Here is a 19,945-nt window from a genome sequence, read left to right as displayed (position 1 = left end):
TAACATCTGCGTTTCCCCCAATCTAATAGCTTTTTTTTTTTTAAAGGAAAAATAGAGAGGAGGACATTCGTGATGTGCTTAGCAAATGTAAACTTCACAAAATCCAACCAGGAAATGTGTGAAGGTGAGCATTTTGCTCAGAGTTGAAGGTAGGCCAGTCCTGGCCCTCGGCCCCTGAGGAAGGGGCCCTCGGAGCAGCTGGGACAGGGACCCTGCAGGGGCACCAGTCACATCTGTTTTCCCCCAGCAGGAGGAGAAGGAGCCACCCGTTATTTCTGAGAGGTCCAAGCTGACTGTTTATCACACAGGGGCAGATTCCCCAGGCAAGTTTTGGGTAGGGAGGGTCTGAGGCACCAGGTATCAAGTGGGATGGGCCTGGACTCAAATCCACCGATGGGACCCTGGGCTAATTACCTGCTTTCTAAGTATCATTTTTGCCTGAAAAATGGGGATCAATAATAATAGTACCTCACGCTTTCTGAGCAAAATGATTGCGTGCTGGCCAAACCCTCCACAGGGTCTGGAGATCATTCGATGAGAAACGTAAAGCCTCTGGGGCACAGTAGGAGTTTAACACTTCCTGGTACCCACATACTCTCCCCCTCTGCTACATTACAAGGGGCTAGGGGCCCCTGAGGACCCTCACGCAAGGAGTGGGTGCATGTGGCCTGCTGAGAAGGTGCCCACATCTCAAGGTTCACTGGCACGGCCTCTGGCCAAACTCCAGGGATGCGGGCTTTGTTCTGTATAAACAAACAAGGTGGGGCTTTGCCTATGATGATGTAAGCCAGGGGAGCTTTAGCCCGGACTTAGCCTCCTAATTAGGGCTGGTTTTGTTATTCAGTTTCGGACTGATCTTCTCAACTTTAATCTGGATTTGGTGAAATCAATTTTACCCACACCCCGCTGCAATTTTACCCACACCCCGCCTCCAAGAGGTGTGATTGCACAGAAACCCTCCCTGTTCCTCCCCTCAGCTCCGGGGCTCAGGGCTCCCTGGGGGGAGGACCCACTGGGAAGGTCTACTCTGACGAGGGCTCCCAGAGTGCCAGTGGTGGCGTCCCCTGACCTCTCTGGAAACCTTTCACTGAGGCTGGAAGTGGGGAGCAGGTCTGAGAGAACAGGACGGAGCAACACCTCTCCCAGCCCAGAGAGGAAAACACTTGCAGGCCAGCTCTTGGGGCGGTCTCAGAAGTCACTGGGGGCTGATGGGGGCAATAGTCTCCTCGGTCAGACCCCTCTGGGCTTAGGCCTGCCATCCGTCCGCCGTGTGACGCGGAGCAGGTCACTTCCCCTCTCTGAGCCCCCTCTCCTCACCGGACACAGGACTGAGAGCACAGGCCAAGGAAGACAGATGTGTGAGGACTGCATGGAAAATACTTAGCACGGAGTAGGCTCTCAGTAAACGGAGCCATTTTCCAGTGTTTGGGGACTAGTTGATGAAGTCCCCTCCAGGCTCAGGAGGAAAGGAAGGGTCTGGACATTCAGCGTATTGAGTGCCCCCCACCCCGCCCCGGGGGGCCTGTGAGGACACCTGGGGCACGGGAATGTGCACACTTCTGCGGTGAGAAGCCACTTCCCCATCTAGCAGCCCAGAGCAGATGTGCCCGGTCATGAAAAGAGAGGCCAACGAGGCTGCTTTGGGGCCATTTCCAGAGCAGCCCTTCTTCCCCGGAGCTTTCTCCTTTTTGTTCAGCACCTGTTCAACATCCCCACCCCACCCCAAGCCGAACTCCTTCCAAAGAGACTCCTACGAAGCAATGGTGCCCCACAGAGCAGATCTGGTAGGTTAACCCTTGGGTCAAGGCTGGTGAAGGTGGCTGCTTACCTGGGGCAGGTCCTGTTTCAGCGATAGTGAAAAATCCTCTCTGGGTTTTGGACATAAACCCCGCTCGGGCACAGACGTTGTTTCTCTGCTTGCAGTAAGAGACAGAGGCCTGGGGGGAGAACACAAGCATGGTATTCCTCAGAAAATGAACAGAGTGGAAAAGGTCCCCCCGACTGCGCCTTTGCCATCACCCCAGCTGGAGTGGCCGAGGAGTTTGTGATCACCAGCAGATGTCTGGTCACCCCCCCCCACCCCTGCACCCATGGCACAGAGGACAGAGCTCGGAAGAGAGCCCGAAGACCTGGCTGCCAGGCTGGTCTCGTGTCTGCCACATGAGCTGTAAAATGGATCAGGTGAGCCCTGCTCTAGTTGATGCAGTGAGGGTGACAACAGTCAAGAGACATCGCCTATAGGACAGTGTCTTTTTCAGGTCCGTAACACTGCAAATGCGCATTGTTTTCCTTTTCTTTTTTTTTTTTTTAAAGATTTTATTTATTTATTTGAGAGAGAGGATGAGAGGAGAGAGACAGCACATGAGGGGGGGGAGGGTCAGAGGGAGAAACAGACTCCCCGCCGAGCAGGGAGCCCGATGCGGGACTCGATCCCGGGACTCCAGGATCATGACCTGAGCCGAAGGCAGTTGCTTAACCAACTGAGCCACCCAGACGCCCTGTATTACTCAATTTTAATAATAGCTTTTTTTTTTTTAAGATTTTATTTATTTATTTATTTGTGAGAGAGAATGAGAGAGAGAGAGAGAGCATGAGATGGGGGAGGGTCAGAGGGAGAAGCAGACCCCCCGCCGAGCAGGGAGCCCGACGCGGGACTCCATCCAGGGACTCCAGGATCATGACCTGAGCCGAAGGCAGTCGCTTAACCAACTGAGCCACCCAGGTGCCCCCTATTCCTTTTTTTTTTTTAAATCATGAGTGAGGTAAAATTCACATAACATAAAATTCACCACTTTAAACTGTACAATTCAGTGACTTCCAGTAAATGCACAATGCTGGGCAACCATAACCACTTTCTAGTTCCAGAACATTTTCATTACCCCCAAAAGAATCCGTATACGCATTAAGCAGTCACTCCCCATTCCCCTCTGCATCTGGAACGTATACACAGCATTCTGTTTTTGTTTTTTTTTTTAAGATTTTATTTATTTATTTGAGAGAGCGAGAATGAGAGAGTACATGAGAGGGGGGAGGGTCAGAGGGAGAAGCAGACTCCCCACTGAGCGGGGAGCCCGATGTGGGACTCGATCCCGGGACTCCAGGATCACGACCTGAGCCGAAGGCAGTCGCTTAACCGACTGAGCCACCCAGGCGCCCCTGTTTTCCTTATTTTTTCTATGACTTTTATTCGTCTCGGGACACTGAGTCCTACATATCCCCACCCTGATTCCTTCCTGTTCAAACAGCCCTCCTATGAACGCAGGATTTGGGGCATACAAGGGCATCAGGTAATTTAAGATCACGATCAGATCTGTAACACTACTCCCTTGTCTCGACTTTTCTGGACCAACCGGAAATTAAGAATTTTGACCGATCCACACAATATACAGCATGTTCAGCACTCTGAAAATAATAGGAGAGAGGAAAAAAAAAAAAAAGAACCCTGAGATCATTCCTCTGCTATATGTGAATCATAAATATTTTAAATGCCAATTTGCCGTCAGGCCCCTGTATTCATTAGATAAAGATGCAATAAAAATCATAAATGTAGGGGCGCCTGGGTGGCTCAGTTGGTTGGGCGACTGCCTTCGGCTCAGGTCATGATCCTGGAGTCCCGGGATCGAGTCCCGCATCGGGCTCTCTGCTCGGCAGGGAGTCTGCTTCTCCCTCTGACCCTCCCCCCTCTCATGCTCTCTCTCTCTATCTCATTCTCTCTCTCAAATAAATAAATAAAATCTTTAAAAAAAAAATCATAAATGTAGTGACTGGGAATATTTACTGAATGAGTGAAACTATTTGCCAGGGCCAGGGTGGTTTGATTTTTCTGAGATACTCCTTTGTGGGGAAAAAAAAAAAAAAAAAGTTTCTCAAGAAATGCAGATGGCATTTTGATTTTGTGTTTACAAAGGTGGAGGAATTTAGCTTTTCCCAGGGTCCTAATGGCTAGAATGCATGCAGGGAGGGCAAACAAAAACATCAGATGGGGCAGGCTAATTACTGGACAGAGGGACAGGAACCAGGTTGCCGGAGAGGAAGTAATAACATGGTACGGAGAAAAAGGAATCGAATAGAGAGGTGGGGGAATCGAGGTAAGCAAAGGCAAAGAAAAGCCCTAACAGACCTCGCCTGTGGTGTGGCTAACAGGATTATCACATTTCTGCTTCTTGCCAGTTGACTCAACCATTGTTCTCCGGGTCTGAAAAAAGCCTCCTGTAGACAAAACACGATTTCAGCCTTATTCCTCATCCAGACAGAAAAACAACTGAAAGAGGGAGCATTTTTGTATACTCTGAGTGTGTGTCACTGGAAGATTTCACCATTAGACGAGGAAAACAGTCAGCTAGCTTCACTGGCAGGTTGGGGAAAAAAAAATGAAGCAGGTTTACTGTATCACCACGGGGAAAAAAAAAATCCAAGATATAGCTGAGTAGAAAATGCACATGTACCGTGGCCAGCATAATCCTAATACTGGAGGTAGGGATGGGGGAGGAAAAGACCATGAAAGAAATTGCACCTGTTTTTGATGGTGGTTTGCTTCAGAGGGCAGAATTGTAAGAGAATTCTGCTTTTCTAGTTCATGGATTTCTAAAATACTTGAATATATTTAATGAAGAGCATGAATTATTTTCACAGTCACATTAAAACTATAATCAACAAAAACCATGCACTTAAAATTGATCCGTTGGCAGAAGGTCTGAGCCCTGACTTGGGAAACGGTCTTTTCTAGATTAACAACTATATATGACGGGGCTAATTCCTTCAACGTCATGAGCATTTACTGCAAGTGTACCGTATACCAGGACCTGCGCGGGGCGCTGGAGATGCGAAGCTGGGTGAAGGAGCACACAGTGGGTTGCGGAGGCAGATGCCTGAAACACTAACTCCCTCTCTCAGGAATGGCAAAGATGCAATGGCCAAGAACATTATCGATTTCTTGGACCAGGCCTTGACCTCTCTCCGATTAGTATAACAGCCTCCTAACTGGTTTTTCAAAGTCCACTCTTCACCCAAACGGTGGTCCATTCTCCATATGGCTGCTGGTGGGAGTTTTTTTTAAAAAAGTACATCAGATGATGTCATCCCCCTCAAAGGCTTCCCGCAGAGAACCAAATTAAAGATCCCTCCCAGGGTCTTTAGGGGCCTGAATGAACTGGCCCCTGCCTATCTGTCTGGCTTCCCCTTATTCCCTCTCCTCCTAGCTAATGCTAATCCAGCTAACTTCTTGTAGTTCCCCAAGGCTCAGCTGCTTGCTGTCCCAGGACCTTTGCACATGCTGTTCCCTCAACTGGCTCTTCCTTCAATTCTTAGGTTCTCAGCCCTAGAGCCTTCTCTGACCACCCAGTCTAAAGTACATGATGCTACCAACCCCCCATATTCTCCACATATTCTGTCTCTCAGGGTCCAACTCTTTGTCTGCCTCAAAGCTGGCCCCAGTTTGTAATTATTTTGTTTGCCTGTTTACTAGTTTGTCATGCATTCCCTGCTGAAATCTAAGCTGTATCACTGGTCTAGCACAGAGTAGCCACAGATTCCATGAAGGGAGACCCAGCAGGGCTGGGACAGGCTGACTGATCACTCTCCAGCTATATACCCCAGCCATCTACCTGCGCTCACTGATATGCAAACGGTCCCTTTGAGCGGGCTAACTTTGGGCAAATCCCTTCCCCTCCCTGAGCATCAGCTTTCTCTTCTGTAAATTGAAAAAAGAGATAACCCACTTCATGGATTCTTGTGAATATTAAATGAGATGAATACATAATGCTTAGAACAGTACATAGGCCTGGAATAGTACTTCATCTTCATCATCATTATTATTTTCAGGCTCTGATTATCCCGGGGGAAGACTACCTAGAGTTGTGCTGTCTAATTTGGTAGCTCTCGAGCCCTGGGGACATGGCTGATCCAAATTAAGATGTGCTGAAAGTATAAAATACACACTGGACTGTAAAGATAGATGGAAAGAATGTAAAACATTAGTTATTTTTATTTATAATTATGTGTATAATTATTATAAATAAAAAGTATAATTAACAATTTTTATATTGATTAGACATTGAAATTAGATCTTGAATATACTGGGTTAAATAAAGTATATTCTTAAAATTGATTTCGCCTGTTCCTTTGTACTTTCAAATGTGGCTACTGGGAAGATTTGAAGATTTTATTTATTTATTTTTGCAAAAGAGAGAGAGAGAATGAGCGTGAGCTGGGGGGAAGGGCAGAGGGAGAAGCAGACTCCCTGCCGAGCAGGGAGCCTGATGCAGAACTCAGACCCAGGACCCTGGGATCATGACCCGAGCAGAAGGCAGATGCTTAACTGACGGAGCCACCCAGGCGCCCAATTTAAATGATATATGTTGCTCCCATTATATTTCTATTGGACAGTGCAGCAGGCACATACATCATTTTGAGCACATTATAATTGATTGGATCAATCACGGAAGATCGGCAGGGTTTTTGTAGTCAGAAAAATAAATATTATTTATAAGTATTATAAAAGAAAAAGGAAATTAAAAATGAAGTACTCTAAGACCAAAATATCTTGCAATATGTCATAATCCTATTAATACCTTATATACAATTCATTTCTTATGTATTTTAGAGTGTTTGCACATGTGTTGTCTCATTTGGCTCTTATAATAACCCTGTAGGGTGAGTATAATTGATTCCATTTTACAATTGAGGCTCAAGAGGTAACGTGACTTCCCCAAAGACAGCTCTGCGGATCTCCACGGATGGCGGAGTCCTTGTCCGCCAGGGGCTGGGCTAAGCACACAGCTCAGACGACCTAATTTAACATTTGCGTTAACACTATGACGTGGACACATTTCTCCATTTTGCAGATCAATAACCTGAGTCCTGAAAGCTGAAGGGACATGCCCAGAGCCACACAGTTAGAAAGTGGCAGAGTTGACATTTGAACCTGACTTCATCTCTTAACCATTAATCATACCGTTCTGCCTCCATGACTACAAAGTGATTGTAATTGGCGGAGCATTACTGTGAAAAACCCAGTTTCTGATACGGAAATGTGGAAGCGTATTTTCCCTATTAAAACCTAAGAAGTAAATGGAAAGCGACTGCAGATAACGTGGGAAATAAGAATTGTTACAGATGAGAATACTGTCCCAGAAAGGTTCTGTGGTAGGAGTGATTATAGTATTTTCCAGGGCGGGGTCTTCCCTCTGCTTCCCACCGACCTCTGCGCTGCTCTCATTTTTGTCCAGGTTGTGCAAATTCTCCATAAAGCCTTGCACGCAGCCTCCTCTACCCGCTGGGCAGTCAACAAACGCTAACTGGTTTATCAGTTGCCTTAGAATGTTATTTCCCGGGCGCCTGGGTGGCTCAGTTGGTTAAGCGACTGCCTTCGGCTCAGGTCATGATCCTGGAGTCTTGGGATCGAGTCCCGCATCGGACTCCCTGCTCAGCAGGGAGTCTGCTTCTCCCTCTGATTCTCCCCCCTCTCATGTTCTCTCTCTCTGTCTCATTCTGTCTCTCAAATAAATAAATAAAATTAAAAAAAAAAAAAAAGAATGTTATTTCCCCAAAGCGTCCCCCGCCTTCATTCATTTTCGGAAAGCATTCATTCAGTATATATTTAACAAGCACACGCAACGTTCTTACATTGTACTGGTTTGGTGCAGGGGGTTCAAATTTGAGGACTTTTGCAAAGCTCGGCAACTGGAACATGCTCGAACAGGAATTACTGAAGTCCTTCTTCGAGACGAAACGTGATGGGATAGTGTATGCATTAGCCGCAGGGTATTTAGAAACGATGGTGTCCAGTCGGGCGCGCTGCAAGGAGAAAGTCAAAGGCATCAGCGCCCTCACGTCATCTCTTGGCTCCACAGGACAGACGTCAAAGGAATGGTGCCCAGCGCTAGGTCTGAAAGCATCGTATGAAAGCTGAAACTCCAGCAGGTAACAATGATAAACTGACCTTGGGCTTTGAGGATTTGCTCTTTGAGAACACAAGTTCTGACCTGTTTTAACTTCTATAAACTAACTCAAATTATTCATCTTACATTTGGGACTTGGCAAAAATAATTTTGCCATAAATGCATTGCCACCCAATCCCGTTTCAGGCCACTTACCCTTGACTCATCAGCTGTTGGGTAATTTATATGATGGGAAGCTTTAGACTTTCTTCCTCCAGCCAAGGCTTTCCTTCTGAGTAAAACTTCACATCTTGTTTCTAAGATTAAGTAATCTGAATTGCTTAAATAATAAGTTTGCTTCTAATGTCTTAAAGGCACAAGGGTCGATGGGGCTTGCTGTCCACCCATGCTTCCTACCTTCCACCTAATTGCTGATTTTTTTTTTTTTTAGATTATTTATTTGAGAGAGAGAGCATGAGCAGGGGGAGGGGGAGAGGGAGAGGGAGAAGCAGGTTCCCTGCTGAGCAGGGAGCCTGACATGGGCTCAATCCCAGGACCCCAAGATCATGACCTGAGCCGAAGGCAGATACTTAACCAACTTAGCCACCCAGGTGCCCCCTAACTGCTGATTGCATAGAACCCTACAATTTTTTTTTTCTCTTTCAGTAGGACCAATCCTACTCCTTCCTGGAAGCCGTAATAAACTATTTTCAGTTAAAAAAAAAAACCAACAAACAAGCAGAATCAATGTTTGCCAAATGAAAAGGGGCAAAAGCCATAGAAACTAGGTGATAACATCGCTTTACCCTAGGATAGTATGGCAAGTATTGGAGTCTGATAAAACAAACAAACAAAAATTCTCATTATTCTATGATTAAAAGCTTGAGAACATTGCCCTGGGTTTCCTCAGCTGGATAGGGGTCAATAACTATACAAGCACAGAAAGCAGGTGAGACTGTGGGAAGGCATTAACCCTCACCCCCACCAACTCCTCACCCTGTGCTTGGTGGTAATGGTTCTCAGCATCTAGTCTATGGACCACTGATGGTATATGGGTGGATGTGCTCCCAGCGGCAAACATGTTCTTGTCCAGAGTCTCAGCTGTTCAGAGTCTAACCTGGGTTCAAGTCCCATGTCAGCCTTCTCCTAATTATCAGGATTCATTGATGTTCCCAGAAGTAAGATCACCCCAGCCCTCTACGCTCTTTGCCTTTGCATTATGGGGAATAGTTAACTGAGTGCTTTTCATGGGCTGCTGTGTTTAATCCTCTTGAAAAACCTGGGGAGTGGATATTATGATTATCCCCACTTTACGGATGAAGACACTGGACTTCGTCTGCTAGTTGAGGGGTGGAACCAACATTATTACCAGTCAGCCCCCACTATGTGATAGAGATTAGATATCCCATTCTAAAGAGGAAAAGTCAAAAGGAGGAAAGTAATACATGTTTTCATTTACAAGAGGAGCCCTGATGAATGACTGTGGGATGTTCTAGTTCAAGGAGAATCACTACCCTCTCTCTCCGTTGCCCAATGGGATCTTTCCTTTTCACTTCCATAGAAGAAGGGTCACCACCCCCGGTGGTCCCATTTGTGGCATGTCTATCCTGACTCACCCAACAGATGAGGCAAGCACGTTTTTCTAAAGCACTATTTCCCGAAGTGTTCCCTGGCATACCAGTTCTATAAGATAAGTTAGTGTTGGTGGTGACAGCAGAGAGAGAGTTCCAGAGCCAAATAAACTTGAGAAGCCTCATAGTGTGTTCCCATGTTGAAGACTCATAATATACACCATCATATTAAGTACCCTGAGAAGTCCTACCATAAACAAACCCAACTTGACTTACCCAGCCTTCCTGAAACTTAACTAGATCATAAAATCTTTTTGGCCTAGAATACCTATGAACATACTTTTGGGGGAAAAAATCATTCTAATTGTTCATTGGAAGCCAAGTTTCATAAAGCATTGTGATAGAATTTGCCTCAATATAGCTGAAGTAACACTGACTCAGACAACCCTCCCCACCCCTTGACTTTCTTTTAATTGCCGGGCCTGTGGGCTCCAATCTGGCTGCATGCTGGCATTTGTGAACCTCTCTGCAGCACCTACTAATTTTTCCAGAACCACTCCGGTCACCATGCATACAGAGAAAGGCCATGAAAGTCTCCTCCCACCTGCCTAATTTAACCTTCTGTCAGCCTCATGAATAATCCTGGAGCAGAGATTTAGAATATATTAATGAAGTTCTTTAAATTATTTGGACTTAGCGAGGTGACAGGTCCTCTCCAAAGGTTGGGTGTAGGGGTTCCAACAGTCATCAGGAAGTTTCTAGAATTTATTGATCCACAGAGTTTTTGTTCACCCTCACCTACAATCACACTCCTCCTGGCTACACCAGTGTCAGTCGGGCAGATCTTTCTCTGACGAGGTCTACTTTTCATACCCTCAGAGTCCGCAGATCCAGAAAGGGAAGAGGTGCCAAATGTGAAAGTCACTAAGGCGGGGGGAAGGCATGAAATTCACATCGGTGCAGAAAGGAAGTAGGTAAGATGTGGGGTCTCTTAACAGATTTCCATCAGCCACTGCAGGCTGGTTATAGGAACTTAAATGTCTATCAATATAAATTCCCATCCATCAAAGCAGGGAGGGAAAGCCTGCACAACTCCATGTCTGTTTTCTTTTGGGTTTGGTCTGAATTTTTTAAGGACCTGACAGGCCTGATTAGATTCTGTAATACTCGGACCTTCCCCTGAGCCTCTTCTCCAGATGGCCCAGCCTCGTCGTTTGGAAAGTTACTGCACACAAAGCCTAGTAGGGAATTGATCGTGCGCTCTCCTTCTGTCCCTTCTTTGGGACCAAGCAGGAATGGGCAGTGCCCCTCTACGGCCAAGAATTTCTCAGAGAGAAAACCTAGGAGGTGCGGGAGAGCTTGTTTGTGACTCAGGTGGTAACACTCATAATATTTAACATGTTTACAATACTCTGCAGTTTCAAAGAGCATTTCACTCATTGTGATTTGCCCAGTGCCTCCAGGGAGTCTCCACTTTTTTTTTTTTTAAAGATTTTATTTATTTATTTGAGAGAGAGAGAGAATGAGATAGAGTATGAGAGGGAGGAGGGTCAGAGGGAGAAGCAGACTCCTCGCCGAGCAGGGAGCCCGATGCGGGACTCGATCCCGGGACTCCAGGATCATGACCTGAGCCGAAGGCAGTCGCTCAACCAACTGAGCCACCCAGGCGCCCAGGGAGTCTCCACTTTTATGAGGTAACCGGGACACAGAAGGGTGACGTGCTTGAGGCCACATCGAGAATCCTCTGCTGAGTCAGGCTTAGGTCTTAAGTCTTGTCTCCTGTGCCAAGACTTCGTGAGATGGCACGTCTATTGCCGATTGCTTTCAGGTCCCTTTATTTGCAGGGCTCGGGGCAGAAAACGAGGCAGAGGCATGGTTGTTCTGTGAGCTCACTGGGGGCATGGGTGACTTCCATGTCTCCGCCGATGGGGAGCTAGCTCCAAAGTCAGCTCTGCCAAAGTCAAATTCCAGTAAGTGGCTGCATTCAGCGTGTCTTAAATGGATCCTTTGTGTGGTGTTTTGTTTTGTTTTGAAATCAGTTCCAGTGTCAGGCATTAGAATACAATTTTGCAAGAGATTATTATAATTTTTAAAGGGACAGAGGGCATATGAGTTTTGTTGATGCTAGTTTGGGTTTGCTTTCTTTTTCACTTTCCTACCTCAGCTAATCTTAATCCCAGTTTGACCCTTTTCCCTTGCTATATCTCTTCTTCTTGCCAATTTATAGATACTCAAATTAAGAACAAAAGAAAAAATCCTTGCCCAAGTCTAGTCAGGGACATTGGCACTTCATATAACTCCTTGATTCTTAGAGCCATCCACAAAGATAAAGACCCACATCTTACAAAGAAGGGAAGTAGGGAGGGGAGGAAGATAACTCCATTTCAGCCTGTTGTCTGCTTTATTTTTGCTCCTAGAAGATTTCTCAATAATTTGAATAACCCAATTAGACCAAGTGGTGGAATACATCCTATTAGGCTAAGAGCTTTTCCCTGGTGCCTAAAAATCTCAGGAAAACATCTGCCTAGCCCACTCCATGATGACAAAATTGATGTGGATGATCAGGTTCTAAATATCCCTCCAGCCTCTCTTCTCCAATGTGTAGCAGTGGGGGGATAATTACTTAAAGACACAGGCTCTAATTTACCTGCATGACACCTGAGGCAGCAGTTACTCTCCTAATTAGAACCACGGCCTTTGGAGAGAAGGGACCAGCTGTCCAATACATGTTTATGCAACGGATGGAGGAAATGACTGATCTGCTAGTGGCCTTACTCAAGGAAGGGTTTCTCACCGTAGAGGGAAAAGTGCACGTTCCTTTCTTAGACAACGAGGCACTGTTGAACACTGGAGATTGGTGAATGACGTTGTAGAACCCCGGACCTGGGATGGTATCCTGAAAGGAAGAGAATGGGGTGTCATCGGGGTACATTCATTTCCACCGTGCTTTTCCGCAAACTTTATATCCATTAACGCTCAGCCTCACTATAATCCTCAAGGCTAGGCATCACCACCACTTCATGGGTGATAGATAGTCTGGCTCCACCATTGCCTAGCCTGCCCACTCACTGTCTCGGTTACCAAGTGCTGGGGGTTGGAATTCCAGCCTGGGTCTGGGACCCCCAAAGCCCTGGCTCACTCCACCACGTCGTCCTGCATTCCAGAAGAATGCTGTTGTTTTTTTTCATGCCATTAGAGAAATGAGCACAAGATGGGATGCTCAGTGTGGCTGATACGCAAGTCAGTGTGTGCTGATTGGGGAAGCCAAGCCCAAGGTAAGGGAACGATGACCGATTTCACGTTAACCACACCCACCTGACTCAGCTTCCTCATCAACCTTTCAGAAGAGAAATCAGGGAGTGTTTCTGTTTATAAAGCAAAATGAAACAAAAACAACCTTCATGCCAAACAAGACCATGTCTAATTCTTCTCAAACAAAAAGAGGCAGGCTCGTGAGGCTCAGATGCTAAATGATGCAGGTATGATAGGAATAAACAGCAGCTTGATTTCGAAGCTCATTTCTGCTTTTGCAGTTAATTGAGCTTTCATCTCATTTCCCATGCTGGTTACCAAGGGGAGGTATATGTTGACAGAAGTTGGCCAAGCAAGTGGCATGAAATGACAGGGATGCTCCACTCTTGAGAGCTTACTGGGTGCCAACTTGATGCCATGAGCTTTTCAAAGGTTTCTTCACTTAGTCCTCTGACGAGGAAGGGGTTACTGTCCCCATTTTACAGATGGAGACACTGAGACCAGTGGAGATGAATTTTCCCAATATCCCACTGCCACAGGTACCTGAATTCAGTGCTAAGGACATGATGAACACAAACTCTCTACAGTGGGGGTGTTATCAAGTCTCTCCAACCTCTGCCCCCGAGGCTCATCCTGCCTCCACCATCCCTACTACCTTCCTCAGGGCAGAAAGAAAGCCTAAGGTGCCACCAGGGCCTTCCAGGACTTTCCAGTCTGGCCTGAGCAGTGTCTGATTATGGTTTAATATAGGGGATAGAGCCATCAGTGAGATTAACAGGTTCCTCTGTGCTGAATTTTAAATGCAGTGGATCCTTTGAGCATTGCTCAAAGCGTGTGGGTGCAGGGCACTAATTCCCACTTTGTAGGTGATGATGATCTCAGGTGCACAGAGTGGGGGCTGATCACCAGGGAGAATGGGGCAGACCATGAGATGGGCGGCAGAACCAGGTGCACCAGCGCCCTAGGCCAAGTTCAGAAGACATCGGCACGTGGGAGCAGATTCAAGGAGCTACAGAGAAACCCAGAAGAGATTTTTCTAGGGGGCTGTTCGTGGGGCTAGCATTTATTTATTGAGTGGCGGCTCACTGTGTGCCAGGCACTGTTCTGAGTATTTTACATGCAGCAACTCATTTAATCCCCATTTTAATTAATTAATTAATTAATTTTAAAGGACTTTATTTGACAGAAAGAGAGCACAAGCAGGGGGAGCGAGTGGGAGAGGGAGAAGCAGACCTCTTGCTGAGTGCGGAGCTGGATGTGGGGCTCCATCCCAGGACCCAGTGATCATGACCTGAGCCAAAGGCAGACGCCTAACCCACTGAGCCACCCAGGTGTCCCTTAATCCCTTATTATTAAAACAAATAATAATTTTATTTTATTTATTTATTTTTAAAGATTTTATTTATTTATTTGAGAGAGAGAGAGCACAAGCTGGGGGAGGAGCAGCAGAGGGAGGAGACTCTCCACTGAGCAAGGAGCCCAATGTGGGGCTCAATCCCAGGACCCTGAGACCATGACCTGAGCCGAAGGCAGACACTTAACCGACTGAGCCACCCAGGCGCCCTTTAATCCCCATTTTAAAGACGGGCAGACAGGGCCAAAAGAGATAAAGCCCAAGGTCCCATGGCTAGGAACTGTCAGGGCCAGAATTTGAACCCAGATGGTCTTAGTACAAAGCCTACTCTTTTTTTTTTTAAATTGAGATATAATTGACACATAACATTATATTAGTTTTGTGTGTACTGCATGATTCGATATTTGTACACACTGGAAAGTGATCACCACAGTAAATCCAGTTAACACCTGTCACCATACACAGTTGTTAGCATTTTTGCCTTCTGATGAGAACTTTTAAGATCTACTCTCTTAGCAACTCCCAAAATGCAATCCAGTGTCACTAACTGTGGTCACCATGCTGTATGTCACATCCCCCTGACTTATTTGGTAACTAGAAGTTTCTGCCTTCTGATTCCCTTCACCCATTTTTCCCACCCCCACCAAACATACAGAGTCTACTCTTACCCATTAAACCAAACTGATTTTCAAATGAGAATATGTAGGATAAAAGAAAAAAAAAATCCCACAGAGTTTTGAATCAGGAAATTTTCGTCTCAATGCTGCGACTAGCTAACTCACATCGCTGGTCTTCAGTTTCCTCATTTGTAAATGAGAGACATCGGACTCAATGCCTTTGGGTGCCTCTTAGCTTCGCAAGAGCCCCTAAATCAAGGAAGAGCTGAAGCAGGACACGTCACCATGACTCTCCCAGGTTTAAACAGTGAACAAGGAAGACACGCACCTTTGGCTTCTAGTCCTCCCCCTGCACACACTCAACACGGCCATCAGCTCACACACATTTTCCAGACACTTGCATGTGTCTGAGGAGCTAGAGTTGCCCGATAAAATACAAGGCGTGCAAGGCTGCTCCCTCCCACCCTGCCCAGGTAAATTTGAATTTCAGATAAACCTTGGAAAGCTATTTTAGTGTAAGTATGTCCCATGCAATATTTGGGACATACTTATACTAAAAGAGTTGTTTGTCATTTATCTGAAATTCTAAATTAACTAGAAGTCCTGTGTTCTTATTTGCTAAATCCAGCAACCCCACTGGACCTCCATCACATTTTAATTCTGCTGTGTTGCAAGCTGGTTTGAGTCCAGGCCGAATATGAAGAGGGCTGGCACCTCTTAGCCTGGAGGGAGAGAGGGCTGCCTGTTGAGAAGAGATGTCCAGGCAGCAGTATGTCAGAGCTGGCCCATGGATGGCAGCTTGAGAGGGTGACTGTTAGAATGTCAGAGATTTTGCTAGTGGTAGCTTGAAAGCAAGGTGGGAGTATTTACACCCCAGAAATTGGCAAACGCTATAAATCAGAACTTTCCTTTGCGGAGGGGAGAGCTGGTTTACCAGCACACCACTACCTTCACACAACACGCAGGTAGGTTTCTAAGCTCCTCGGAGGGAAACCTCCAACGGCAGAGCCTTCAGGCCTTCTCCTGTGACTGCTGGACGGGCTGGTGAATGGCTGGCTGGGAGGGCAATAAAAATCCAGACCTTTCACCTCTGGGATAACCGTTCTGATGACTAACCTTTTGTGACTTGGTGAGTTTAGGCCTCTCAGTGCAGTTCCCAGGAAGAAGAACCCAGGTAATTGCAACTGGGGTGAACTTAGCCACCCTTGGTTTCTTGGCCAAGACCACCCCAGAGGGCAAAAACCAAATAAACCAACAAAGCAAAAATGGGTGTGGGGAGGGAGAAGAGAAAAGAACGATTTAACTGAGCTCTACAGCCTGCCTGCCCAGTGCCCAGAGGATGATGTGGATGCCATTCTGTTGTCTCCCGGGCCTTCCCCACCATGTGAGGATTAAATAAATCGAAACACAGTGCCAGTGCGTGGCTGCTATTCTTGGCATTGCCCGCAACGGAGCCAAACCTTCCCATGGGGGTTAAAGACCTTGAGACTGGGACTGACCAAGGGAGGACTGGCTGATGTGCTCCCACCCCTCAACCCAATATGCATCTGGGTGACATTTGGTTGAAATGCACTTTGAGAGCCCTTTTGAAGGATTAGAATCCCAAATGGCAGCCCCTGCAGGTGCCAAGGGTGGGACAAAGGTCTACGTTCACTTGATCCTGGTATAGGTTAGACAGGTAATGAGGAGGAGGCAACAGGGAGCAGGGCATGTATCTCCTCCCGCCAGATATGTCCATAGGTTATAGGAAGCTTGGAGTCCACCAGCTTGGAGCCAGGTACATAGCCTGACTTTTCTAGTCCTGATTTCAGAAATTCTGTCCAATTAATACTCTCAAATCAATGGTTTGTCAAACTGTTTCTTGGCTTGGGAAATGTAGTCTCTTTGGATCATTGGCTAAAGACCCCACTAGAGCTGCCTTTTGACTCTTCAAAGATATTCCACCTTGCTTTGGTTTCTTTCGGGGGCTGGTGAGCTGGCATTTCTCAGGAGTGCACAAGATGAATGACAACTGGGGGTCTGCTGAAGGGCTTAGAAGTATCTAACAGAAGGCGGACATGTCTGAGATGGAAGCAGAGGCTTGTGCTGTGGTTAATCCACTGGTAAAACCACATAGGGACTTAGGGCTCTTGAGGGAACAGTTTCTTCTTACAAATGCCTCTAGTCTTAAGGTCTCAGGACAATGTGTCCATCGACCCTGTTGACTTCATTGAAGTCAGAAAGCTTTTACTCAGGTTGACGTGGCCAAAGTGATGAGGACTACACGGTGGGAGACCTGGCATCTGCCCCCAGGGCACGTCCCCTCCCCAGACCTCAGGCCCCTCATCTGTGAACCTGCAGGGAGGCGCGTGGGGGTGTCAAGATCTGTGGTGTTCAGACCACATTCCTGTTGTCCACCAGGGAGCCCGGGAGAGGGGGCTGGAGTTGGCAGCAGCTTCGAGCAGTCTTTACCTGGCCCACCAGTGGCCTTCAGCATGAGACACTGTCACAGAAAGGGCCCTTCTGCAGAGCCCGGGGATTCCAGGTCGCTGAGGCCCTTCTGGTTCAAACTGTCTCTGACTCTGAGATGTGCCCCTTATAAGACGCCCTTCCCCCTTCTTGCCTTCTCTCCCTCCCTGCCTCACCCCACATCTATTTCTGTCTGGCATCAAAGTTTCCGCACCTCTGGTCATGGCTGAAAAGGGAGAGAGGCAGCGAGCATACTCCACATGAGAAAACGCCACTGTTTTGTTCAGGATGGGGGAGGATGTCAGCAATGAAAGGTCCCTGGGAGCCCGAAGGGAGCAAGCAGGAAAACGGGATGAGGTCTCTTGAAGAGATTGTTTCTTCGTTGCTCAGATAAGTTTGGGGGAGCCAGGGCAGCGGGACACTGGCCACCTGACAGATGAAAACGGGCACCAGCTGTTTGCCCACAGCTGGCCCAGAGGGCTGGGCTGGAAACACAGACAAGAGAAGTCAAACCCGCATTTTTGAAGCATTGGTTACTGTGGGTATTGTCCCCGAGAGCACATCTGCTTCTCTTTTTCAGAGCCCTCCTCTTGCTCAAATCTGATGTCAGCTTATTAGCAGCCCCTCGAAGTCCCCTGAGTGGCATATCGGCAAGAACTCAACTCAACAAACATACACGGAAGGCCACAGCGGACCAGAGCCCAGGCTAAGGTGCAAGGATGAAGCACGACCTGTTAGCAGCTCACGTGTTCCAGGAATGGGATGGAGGGTCCCGACCGTGCACACCCACTACCATCAGGCCAAGCAGAAGGTGGCCGGGGGCACGAGAGTGGCTGTCAGAGCACAGAGGAGGGTGTCCCTGCTTCCGTCCCCAGGAGACGCGGGGAACAGTGTCTGGAACCAGGAGCTGCCGCCTGCGTCCGGCAGGCTCTGCCTGACCCTGGCTGTGCAAGTCCCTCAACCCTCTTTGTGTCTCTGGCTCATTATGTGAAAAGCAGAGATAATGAGGAGACTCAGCTCACAGGGTTATTATGGGGATTATATGAGTTAATAAATGCAAAAGTCTTCGAGGGGTGCCTGGCATGCTGTCAGTACCAGCCAAGTGTTTATGTCCAGGAACAGGGACTGCAGACTCCTTCGGAAGGCGTGCTGGTGACCCACAGGGCGAAGTCAGGCTTCCGGAGCAGAGAGGTCAGGCACAGCCCATTGTGGTTCAGACACGCAGCTGAGTGTACACTTGGGCTAATTATCCCCTTGAACATGGTGGCCCCTGCAAACTGAACTTCCTTTCACTTAAATCTCCTTGACGTGTAAAATATCCCTGGTTCAGTGCCTTGTCAAGTTAGTGAGTGAAACAGTATTAATTTTATTTCATCACAAATTAAATATGGGCCTGCTTACCATTTGTTGGTGGATTTACTCTCAAGCTACATATAAAATTAACATGTATTTTTAAGCTGTGCCCACCTAGAGAATGCAGTGCCCTATGCCACCAGCATTCATTCATTTGAGCCTGGAAGGGATAAGTCAGGTTTAGAATCGTGGAACGGTAATCCCCGGCAAGGGCCTAACTGTTATAACATCCTTGCTCTTAACATGATGCGAAGACGTTATTAGTGTTACATGGCTTGGAAAGCAGTGACCACCATCCAGAGAGGAATTGAAACAGGGCGGTGGAGGAAGAAAATGTCCATCGGGCTCCTGGGCTCTGTTCTGTCCCAGATGAGGCATGTCTCTTCATGCACACGGAGTCACCAGCACATCTGTAAATAATCATAAATTGTGCAGGGAAGCAGACTTCATTTCTAGCAGCGCAAATTGCCAGTCAAGATGCCGAGCTCTGTGAAGGATTCTTTGTACCCAGGACTCAGGGTTGTATGGGGCACGTGAGCCGGGCAGTGTTTCCCAACAGGTTAGACCAATAAGGTAAATGCACATTTTCCAAGACACCAATTCTCTGTGTTAAAGATGTTAAATGGGTCACAGAACTAATATGAGGATACAACCAAATTATGAGTTCAGGCACAGGGTATGGACGATTAATATTCTAAGAAGGGTGGTGAAACACCAGAGTTTTAAAATCTGTTTTTAATTTGTATTGCCTCCCTCACTAAATTATTGGGTGATGTTAAACAACATCTTTAACTTCTCAATGTCCGCTTCCCTCAAGAAAAATGAGAATAATGAGCATGGGACGAGAACATTTTTTTTCTCCTTTTATAGCTTCAAGAACCTAAAAAAATTATATAGCCCAAATCTTCCTTATGTTTCAGATGAGGAAACTGAAGCTCAGAAAAGCCAAGTGATGGGGCGCCTGCGTGGCTCAGTCGTTAAGTGTCAGCCTTCGGCTCAGGTCATGATCCCAAAGTCCTGGGATGGAGCCCCACATCGGGCTCCCTGCTCGGCGGGAAGCCTGCTTCTCCCTCTCCCACTCCCCCTGCTTGTGTTCCCTCTCTCGCTCTGTCTCTCTCTGTCAAATAAATAAATAAAATCTTAAAAAAAAAAAAAAAGAAAAGCCAAGTGACCCGTCTAAAGGCATAGAGCTCTTTAAGGGGGCAGAACGCAGGGAACCTGATTTACGGATCCCATGCTCTTGCCACAAAATTATTTACATACTTATTTACAGAAGGCTTTCAAGTACTTAAAGTTTCCACGTTGTCAAACCAACGTGGCTCCATTTGGAAAGTGCGAATCGAATTTCTGAACGATTTTTTTTTTTAAAGATTTTATTTATTTATTTGACAGAGAGAGACAGTGAGAGAGGGAACACAAGCTGGCAGAGTGGGAGAGGGAGAAGCAGGCTCCCTTTTGAACAGAGAGCCTGAT

General features: G+C 46.9%; 1 protein-coding gene across 1 annotated transcript in view; it reads right to left on the bottom strand.

Annotated features, from left to right (window-relative positions):
• The window catches only part of STPG1 (sperm tail PG-rich repeat containing 1), a 43,441-nt gene that overhangs the window by 13,345 nt on the left and 10,151 nt on the right, over positions 1 to 19,945 (bottom strand). The window contains exons 3-5 of the mRNA XM_035020216.1: positions 12,243 to 12,344; positions 7,624 to 7,794; positions 1,829 to 1,937 (exon numbers count right to left, since the gene is read on the bottom strand). Of these exons, the coding sequence (XP_034876107.1) occupies positions 1,829 to 1,937; positions 7,624 to 7,794; positions 12,243 to 12,344 (382 nt within the window). The remainder of the gene's footprint in view (positions 1 to 1,828; positions 1,938 to 7,623; positions 7,795 to 12,242; positions 12,345 to 19,945) is intronic.

Source organism: Mirounga leonina, unplaced genomic scaffold (assembly GCF_011800145.1).
Source record: "Mirounga leonina isolate KUSES-001 unplaced genomic scaffold, KU_Mleo_1.0 Mir_173, whole genome shotgun sequence".
Taxonomy (NCBI): domain Eukaryota; kingdom Metazoa; phylum Chordata; class Mammalia; order Carnivora; family Phocidae; genus Mirounga; species Mirounga leonina.
The sequence above is the reverse complement of the archived record's forward strand: the minus strand, read 5'-3'. Positions and strand labels throughout refer to the sequence as shown.